General features: G+C 35.9%; 1 protein-coding gene across 1 annotated transcript in view; it reads left to right on the top strand.

The window, feature by feature from the left end:
• hmgcs1 (3-hydroxy-3-methylglutaryl-CoA synthase 1 (soluble)) overlaps nucleotides 1-7,346 on the top strand; it is an 8,207-nt gene extending 861 nt beyond the window's left edge. Inside the window, 9 exon segments of the mRNA XM_042732110.1 lie at nucleotides 897-1,354; nucleotides 2,456-2,581; nucleotides 2,765-2,905; nucleotides 4,457-4,649; nucleotides 4,864-5,034; nucleotides 5,128-5,231; nucleotides 5,689-5,832; nucleotides 5,907-6,064; nucleotides 6,271-7,346. Coding sequence (XP_042588044.1) covers nucleotides 897-1,354; nucleotides 2,456-2,581; nucleotides 2,765-2,905; nucleotides 4,457-4,649; nucleotides 4,864-5,034; nucleotides 5,128-5,231; nucleotides 5,689-5,832; nucleotides 5,907-6,064; nucleotides 6,271-6,360 — 1,585 coding nt within the window. The 3' untranslated portion in view covers nucleotides 6,361-7,346.
• The last annotated feature ends 2,555 nt before the right edge of the window (nucleotides 7,347-9,901 follow it).

Here is a 9,901-nt window from a genome sequence, read left to right as displayed (position 1 = left end):
TATTTTATTTTTTATTTTTAAGGTAGTAATATTATTACAATTTAAAATAATTGTTTTCTATTTGAAAATATTTAAAATATATATATATATATATATATTCCTGTGATCAAAGCTGTATTTTCATCATCATTATACCAGTCTTCAGTGTCACATGATCTTCAGAAATCATTCTTATGTTGATTTGCTGCTCAAGAAACATTTCTGATTATTATTAATGTTGAAAACAGTTATGCTGCTTCATATTTTTATATAAATATTATGACACACTACCATACAGAAGTATGGGGTAAAAATACATTTATTCAGCAAGGGCATATTAAATTCAACAAATGTAACAGTAAAGATGTTTGTGATGTTACGTGAGATTTCTATTTCGAATAAATGCTGTTGTTTGAACTTTTCTTTTCTTCAAAGAATCCTGACAAACTATCATGGTTTCCACAAAAATATTGAGCAGCAAATCAGCATATCAGAATGATTTCTGAAGATCATGTAATGATGCTGATGATTAATGATGCTTAAAATACAGCTGTGTATCACAAATATGTATATTATATATTTTAAATATATTCAAATTGATAAAATGTTTTTTTTTTTTTTTTAAATTGTAATATTTTTTTACAATATTACTGGTTTCACTGTATTTTTAAATAAATAAGTGCAGGCTTGGTGAGCAGAAGATACATCTTTTAAAAACATTAAAAAGTCATAATTCAAACATTTGTCCAGTAGTGTATATCTGCATTCTATCTGTTATCCGTGAACCTGTTTTCTTAATATGAGTCTTGTCTGCTGAAGGGTCAAGCACTCAGTGGGACTGAACCTGTAATAACCTGGTTTATGCGGGTCAGTGTTAAGCAGACGTCGGTCTAAAAGCTTGCACGCTCTTGTCTCAGTCCGTTCAGGATGCCTGGATCACTCCCTGCTGTTTGTGAGGCCGCGTGGCCCAAGGATGTGGGGATCATCGCCATGGAGGTGTACTTCCCCTCCCAGTACGTGGAGCAAGCGGAGCTGGAAGAGTTCGATGGAGTCGGAGCCGGTAAATACACGGTGGGGCTGGGCCAGGCGCGCATGGGCTTCTGCTCGGACCGCGAGGACATCGGCTCTCTGTGCCTGACGGTGGTGCAGCGGCTGATGGAGCGCAGCGGCCTGTCCTACGAGAGCGTGGGCCGGCTGGAGGTGGGCACGGAGACCATCATCGACAAGTCCAAGTCCACCAAGACTGTCCTGATGCAGCTGTTCGAGGAGTCGGGCAACACTGACGTGGAGGGAGTGGACACCACTAACGCCTGCTACGGAGGAACCGCCGCGCTCTTCAACGCCCTCAACTGGGTGGAGTCCAGCTCCTGGGACGGTGCGCTTCTCAGACACACTCTACTGACACATACAAAATTATATATAAAAACTTACCAAAAGAAAAATTAGATTTAGAATTGGGTCAAAGATGTCTGCATCAAAAGTAATTTACAAAAGTGATTTTGTGTCCATATAAATCACATTAAATGTAAGTAAAGTGTCTGCTTTTAAGGTTTCGAATAAGTTTTTGAAGAATAAAATGTCAAAATTTGGTTGAAATAATGTTCTGTTGTCATTCAGTGTAACACTTATAGTTATGAAAAAATTCAAACAACATGCTTATTCTGACATGTACATATTAAAATATCTAAAAGAATAAGGGAGCATATTACATTTTATTGTGTTTTAAATTAGTAAAAAAAAAATCTGATATATGGGCAAAACCTAGGATAGTGGCAAATTTAAAAAAAATGTAAAATAACCAGTTAGTATTTGGGGTGAAAGTAATTAGTTTTTTAATATGTTATAAATTGATTTCATTGTAAATATGCCTGACAAGATTGTTACACTGAATGACATTTTACTGGGTGTCTTCTGTTATTTATTTTTTGTTTTATGTTTTATGTTATTGTTTTTTTAATATAAAATACAATTACATGAAACAGAAAACTTTAAAAAAAAAATTTTTTTGTTTTTTGAAAAACAACAATTGAAAGCAGTATTGTTTTTATGCTTAAACCCTTTTTCGTCTTTCACCCACTTACATTTTGCTTAAAGAAGATGGAGTCTGTTATATTTATTTATTTATTTATTACAGTTAAGCACATTTTTTTATGTTATATTATATTAAATATATACAAGTTGCATGGTAGCATTTAAAATACAATTATAATATCATTTTTTTAAATTACATTAGAGTAAAAATTACAAAGTAAAAAAAAAGTATTAATTATTATGTGAACAATGTTACAGTGCAAAAAAAAAAAAAACTGTAATGGTCCTTAAACACTTCATTATCTTCGATGCAAAATAACTTTTGGTGTTGTTTTTATTTAAGCTATTATTCGGTGAACATCAAGCACTAAAAAATATTGCTGCTTCATGTTGAATTGTTTGCCTGTTGAGTGTAGACTCGCTCTAATGTGATCTGATGTGGCAGGCCGGTATGCTCTGGTGGTTGCGGGTGACATCGCTGTTTATGCCACGGGCAGCGCCAGGCCGACAGGAGGAGCCGGAGCCGTGGCCATCCTCGTGGGACCCAACGCCCCTCTGGTCTTCGAGAGAGGTATGAGGCCTGCAGTAACCTCCAGCGTTCATGACCTTTGTCACAGTAACCTAGAGCACTCTAACAACACTGGGTTTGTTATCTTTGTGATACCAAGGTTAAAGACAACACTTTAATTTCCAACTATATTTACAGATATATATTGTATTTCATGAAGTAATAAGTAATCCCTTATTTTAACAGGGCTTCGTGGGACACATATGCAACATGCGTATGATTTCTATAAGCCAGATATGGTGTCTGAGTATCCAGTGGTGGACGGCAAGCTTTCCATCCAGTGTTACCTCAGCGCTTTAGATCGCTGCTACTCCTTCAAAATGAATAGCCTTTATTTAATTAATGAATTGATTGATTTATAATCTGAATCTAAAAGTTACATCATTCAGTTTCTTTAGTCTCATGTATTTATTTATTCATAATCGGAATATGAAAAAAACATCATTATTATTTAGCCATTTTGTGAAAGTCAGTATTGACACAATTCGCCAAACAGAAAAAAGGTTAAAACACATCATTAAAAAGTCTTGGCAGAAAATAAAAATTCTAGACACATTGGGATGAAAAAATAAAAAATCTGTCAGTATTATATTTTTTGATGTGATGTTTGGAAAAAACATACTATTCAACTAGCTGGTATATCCCAGTAGTTTCTCATAAAAGACAATCCTCAAGATCAAGAGTCAAGTTTTCCCGACTTTCAGCATGATTGCAAATGTGATACTGATTTTATACAACCGTAGTTCAATAAACAAAGAATATTAACTGACTTTTTAGACACATTATTGATCGTTTTTGCTCCATTTCACTAACGAAGATAGTTCTAAGCAAAGCCACAGCAGAACAGTTGCGCATCTCCGAGCTACACACAACAGTCTTTCATTACCGAATGATTCAGCATTTTTGAACGAGTCAATGATTCAGTGAGCCATTCATAAAGACTGTCACTTGCTTCATTTATTGAGTGAATCAGCCGTTTGAACGAATCGGTTGAATCAATGATTCACTCATCAAGACAGTGGCTTGCCACCACCTACTGGTGGTTTAATTTCATATTTAAAAGTATCATTGCATTTTTCCAACATTTCATATTTGTATGTCAAAAAAAGTAAAATATAATCTAATAACATTATGCATTTGCATTTTTGCTTATGATAATGAGAAGATAATGCATCTTCATTAAACAGTCTGAGTAAATACATCTAAATGGCACTTTCGAGGCAGTTTCTGTTTCCTCTGCAGTGAAAAGATGGAGTTTGTTGATACTGATTTCATTTGAATAGCAACAACCATATACTGTCTTATTATTATAACTTAATGTATTGATCAAATTTAAGAATTTGACATAAATGGTGACATGTACATTTAATCAGGTTAAGGAAAATAGTGTCCTTCATAAAGTTAAAAAGTGTAACAGCAATCAATTTAAGGCAAATATCACAAATATGCTGATTAAAGTAATACCTGATAGAGCACTGATGAGACTATTGCTTCAGAATAAATTACATTTGCGCCAAAAAAAAAACCACCTTTTTTCCCCCAGACAAGTGAATGACTGATTTACTTGTCCGAAGGACAAGCACATGTCAAAGCTTAATGTCGAGCCCTGTTGTGTTATAGCCAAATAAACCACCATCATTGATCATGCACATGTTAGTGTAATGGTTTGTGTCCACATTATCAGCCAGTTTTCAGAGACCAAACCATCAATGCATCTCCAGTAAATATGATTCATGCACTATATTGCAAATCTTCTGAAGCTACAGTAAATGACACATTTGTGAGGTGCAAACTGAAATCTAGGTTGCATCTTTCTTTTCTTCAGGGTCCATGAATACACAACAGTTATCTGAAACTTGCACAGTGTCTGATATTATGAGTTTGTTTTGTCTTGTGTTTCAGAGGGCCTTGAAAAGCATTGCAGTCTTGAAGACTTCGGCTTCATGGTGTTCCACTCTCCTTACTGTAAACTGGTGCAGAAGTCTCTGGCTCGACTAATGCTCAACGATTTCCTCTGTCATCCCAGTCCAGACACACAGAGCGGGCCCTTCAGCGGACTCGAAGCTTTCAGGTTAATTCCTCTTTAAGAAGGGTCTCACAACAGACAGTGACATCACAGCAGCCGCTTTCAGTGAATAGTTATTTAAATTTGAATTTTTATTTAATATTTAGAATTTTATTTGGAATGTTTGCAGATTCTTCTCACAGCTCTTTCCTGTAAAACAGCAGCTCACAGTGAGCACATCATGGTAAAAACCAAACATTCTCCTTCTCGTGTTTTGCAGAGATGTGAAGATTGAGGACACGTATTTCGACAGAGATGTGGAGAAGGCCTTTATGAAGGCCAGCTCAGAAGCGTTTGAGAGTAAGACAAAGGCGTCTCTCCTTATCTCAAACCAGAATGGTAACATGTACACACCATCAGTGTACGGCTGCTTGGCTTCAGTTCTCGCTCAGTAAGTGTCACATGTGCTTATTTTCATGAGTGTGTGTGTATTACAGCCTTTTTGCTTCTTAAAAAGTCATTTTTAAATGTTAAATCTCTACAGACATGCACCGCAGCAGCTGGCAGGACAGAGAATCGGTGTGTTTTCATACGGCTCAGGCTTTCCCTACACCATCAAATCCACAAAAGACACAAAACATGCTACACACACAAAAAAAAAAAACAAAACACACACACAAAAAAAAATGTTTCTATCAGAGTGTCATTACACTAAACTAGTGTGGGCGGTATGACCACACTCACAGTTAGGGTATAAGAACTTGTCACTTGTATAACAACACAGTTATTTTATCTGGAAAGTCAACCTAAAAATGTTTTAGATATATTGTAATATTATAAAATGCATTTCAATAGTGTGAATTAAATGAAAGGAACTTCATCTTAATTTAGAATTAACCTACTATTAACCAAAAAATTATTAAGCTGCACTTAATTTAAAAAGAAAAGACTTGTTTGGCCGTAGACACATGTTTCCTTCTTGTCTACAGTAAACACGAGCAGTGTGGTGTTCGCTCCCATGATAATCATCAAAGCTGCCTACAGTTATATAATCTAGTCGTACCGCCCATCGACTGATAACTCAGTTAATGTACGTCTTTCTGATCAGGATCTGCTCTGGATAAGCTGGTCTCCAGCCTGTGTGACTTGCAGGCCAGACTGGACTCCAGAAAGAAGGTTTCGCCCGATGTTCATTCAAATAACATAAATCTCAGACAATAAAACCACCATCAAAATACATCAAGCCTCAGCCCTTCGGTTCTTCTCTCAGTAACTGAAATCTCGGATCTGTTTGACATTGTGATGTTCCTCACATTTCCACAGCAAACTACATCCCTCAAGGCTCGGTAGAGGAACTCTTCCCAGGAACATGGTACCTGACTCGTGTGGACGAGAAGCATCGCAGGCAGTACGCCAGGCGCTCGATGAGCGATGACCGACCGCTGGAGGCCGGACTCATCACTTCCTGCATTGCAGCTGAGGTAGGTGTATGTCATGGTTTTCTTTGTTAAAATAGTTTCCTCCATCCACCTGTTTTTTTAACACAAGTGTGGGTGCAGCCTTCTGTTGTCGCTCGCTTCCAGTTATTATAGCGGAGAAAAAAACAGTCTGTTATATTGGCTAATATTGAAAACTGGTATTTTAATGTGTTGTCATCATCATAATAAACACATTGTGTCTTTCTCAGCATATTCCCAGCCCGCTTAAGAAGATGCCCCGCATCCCAACTACCACCGCTGGCCCTGAGGGGCTCGTCATTAGTAACGGGGACCATTAACTTTACCTCTATGAGGTGCACACAACGGCAGATCACACGATCTGGAAAAACAACACGCTAAAAAGGGCCCCAGGACTTCTGCAGCCAGATCACTTATCAGTGAGTGATATGAAACTCAAAGCTTTTTAATGTTCCAGGACAGACTCCGCTCGACCATCACTGTGTGGAAGATGGCAGACGGTAGTTTGGAAATCAAGTGGTGAGCTCCCACCACTGTCTATGCAGATATCCCCAACAGTTTAATCCTTTTAAGTTCAAATATCTACCTGTTGACATTTCACAAGCTCCATTTGGTCTTTTTTTAAGCATTAAACCAACCCTGTCATGTTTTAAGACGGAAAAGAACATCAAAACGTGAATGTCTTGAAGAAGAGCGTCCCTGGTTGTTTTTAATTGATCTGAACGCTGTATCGCTCGGTTCTCGTCAGCTGACGGCCGTCAGAACTCCTGTTTTTGCTAAATTGTTCTCTTATAAAACTCCTTTCTAGTCAGTCTTATCACCATGGATCACATGAGCCATTAACTTGAACTATATAGCCGCTGCTAAACGGGCTTCTGTTAGCATCCATGTCCTTCGAAATGAGAATCATTTATGTGACATTCGTTCTAGCCAAAGTAGATGTGTTCATTGATATGAACTCAGATGAGGAAATAAAGTCATGATTATTGTATAGAGGACAGAAATGTGATGGTAACTTAGTGGCAATGTGTTAAAAGCTATGAAATAATATCATGAAGTGATATAATATAATATCATGTCAGCTGTGTAATTTACTCGCCCTCATTTTGCTCCAAATCTGTACACTCTCAGAAAAAAAGGTACCTAATCTGTCAATGGGGCAGGATCTTTTCAAAAGATACACCTTGGCACATAAAGGGTCCATATTGGTACTATAAAGGTACATATAAGTACATATTAATACCTAAAAGATACAAAAGTGATAGCTCGGTCACTTTTTTTATGTGAGTGAAGGACTGACTGATTTTTTTTTTTTTTTTTTTTTTTTTTTGCAACATAAAGAAACATATTTTGAAGAATGTTGGCAACTAAACAGTTCTGGATCCCATTGTCTTTTATTGTATGGACCAAAAAAAAAAAAAAAAAAGTCAACAGTGAATGGGAAATGTAACGGTTTGGTTACTAACATCCTTCATAATATCTTTCATGATGCACAGAAAAAAGTCTGTAATGCCGGTTTGGAGCAACATGAGTAAATGATGAGAAAAATGTGTTTTTGGGTGAACTGTCCCTTTAACTCACTCTATATCAACTATATGTAGATCACAACTAACCCTAATATTTCTTGATCTGTTGAAAACTTGCAATCTGAAGAGATTTCATATTAATGAGAGCTTATATGATCAAATGTTCGGCCTGTGATTGTTCCAAACTACAGAGCACTTCTCAGTCTCTTATTTAGAGATTTATCCATTTCAGATTTATAGTGGGAGAGAAGCAATATTATTAATACTACGGTATTGTAAATGTTAGCACCTTAACACCTTGATGCTAAATGGTTTAGGGCAGATATACTAGGCTAAAAGCCAAAAAAAGATATTTTCAGAAAGAGATTGTTCTTGATTGCATAAACACTGATAGTAAGATGGTATTTCCTTTCAGAACATTCTTCAATCCGTGGGTCCATGTTAACATCTGAATAACGAGCACTTCTGCTCCGACTGCTTGAGAAGCCTTATTCTGGGCATGTACAGAACACACAAATATAATCTGAAAACTGTATGGAGAGATTTCTCTTTTTCATTCTGCTGCCAGGACATGTTGACTGTATAGAGTTATAACTTGAAGCAGCCAATGTTTACGTCTCCCTCAGATCAGTTCATACCAATAATTGGTAAGTAATGTACAGCGCTAACTTATATTTGTAGATGGACAAAAACTGGTATGTGATCAGGTGTAACTTGCAGAAAACAAGCTGTATGTGGGAATCTGATAATATATGAACTGAGGATTAAATGTTCATTTGCTGAAGTCTCTGTTTATTCTTTCTCTCTGGAGGTTTGGATTTGAATGCTTTGTATCCACAGAATTACTGCAGAGCTAAAGTAATGTGTATCACAAATATTTACATATTTAACACTGAGCTCTTGCCTTTGTCAGCGGTTTGGAGACAGTGCTATGGAAAAGAGATATCAATTGATAAATGGCCCTAGAATATCTATTACTTTTGATAAAACTGGGAATAAATCTATTTATGAATTTAAATATTTTATATGAGATTATAAAGTACAAAAATTCTGTGATTGAATCATTTCCCCAGTTTCAGACAGCTGACAGGTTATATGTACACAAGCCTTATCTCTTTACCTTTACCCCACAGAAAGGCTTTAGGACACTCCAGGATTGCACCATTCACAGTTTTGACTTCCTGTCTGCCAGCAGCCTGCAGAATGAATAGCTCCTCAACTACTCCCTGATTCACACCCACTCTGTGTTCTCTGAATCACTTCATCTTCCAGTTCCGCATGTGCTATGAGAATCCAACATTTTTGGGGAAGCTGATGTTTAATATTAACCAACCAATAAAAGATAAGCAAGTCATATATGTGTATATATATATATATATGCTAATAATCCTGGTCTTGTACCCAAATTTTATGGCTCACTCTCAAAATATGGTGACAAACCTGTCCAGTAACTTGAATAATTAAGTTTTTCAAAAGTAAAAACTATAAAGTTTATAATATTTTTTTTTTGCCTGAAGAACCCTTGTCCTCTTCATTTATAGTTATTATACTTATTTTTTTAATCATTTTGTTTTCTGGGGTAAAGCATATGTGAAAAAAAAGAAGAAAATCAAAATATGCTATTAATAATTTAACAATTTATAAATACTTGTTTTGCTTTTTGTCTTGATGTTTTGAAAATACAAAAGCTGTCGAGGTAAAAGTTCATTTTCCCAACATGTTGAGTAAACGTTATATTTAATTTTATTCCATTTAGTTCATTTTAATGTGTCGTCATGCTTTTTTGTAAAAAAAATATATATATATATATTTAATTTGGAGTGAGCTTTATTTGGAGTTCATATTGAAAATATTACTGTTTTATTATAATTTTGCAACTGTATTTTAGTTTATGGCACTTCTTATTCATTCATCTATAAACAGTGATTGACTGTTGCATTCCAACAGTCACATTCTGGCATTTTGCTATTCCAACAACACTTATTTCCGCCGTGCATATTCAACCCCAATTACAAAAAAGTTGGGACATTTTGTAAAATACAATACAAAACAGGAATCTGTGCTTTGTTCACTCTCTTTAACCTGTATTTGACAAAAGTACAAAGAAAAGATTTCCAGTGTTTTCACTGACCAACTTTACTGTATTTTGTACATGCAGTGTAACAAATCTTGATTTTGATGGCTGCAACACACTCTAAAATTGTTGAGAGGCATGTTTAACACTGTCATATTATATATCAATTGTCGCTTCCCCTGCTGCCATCTGACTATTTAAGAGCAATTTTTATAGAGAGGATTTTGTGCCAATATTCATCAAACAAATCCAGCGTTTTGC

The sequence above is a fragment of the Cyprinus carpio genome, chromosome B10 (assembly GCF_018340385.1).
Source record: "Cyprinus carpio isolate SPL01 chromosome B10, ASM1834038v1, whole genome shotgun sequence".
NCBI lineage: Eukaryota > Metazoa > Chordata > Actinopteri > Cypriniformes > Cyprinidae > Cyprinus > Cyprinus carpio.
Note: the sequence above shows the minus strand (reverse complement) of the source record. Positions and strands in the feature narration are given on the sequence as shown.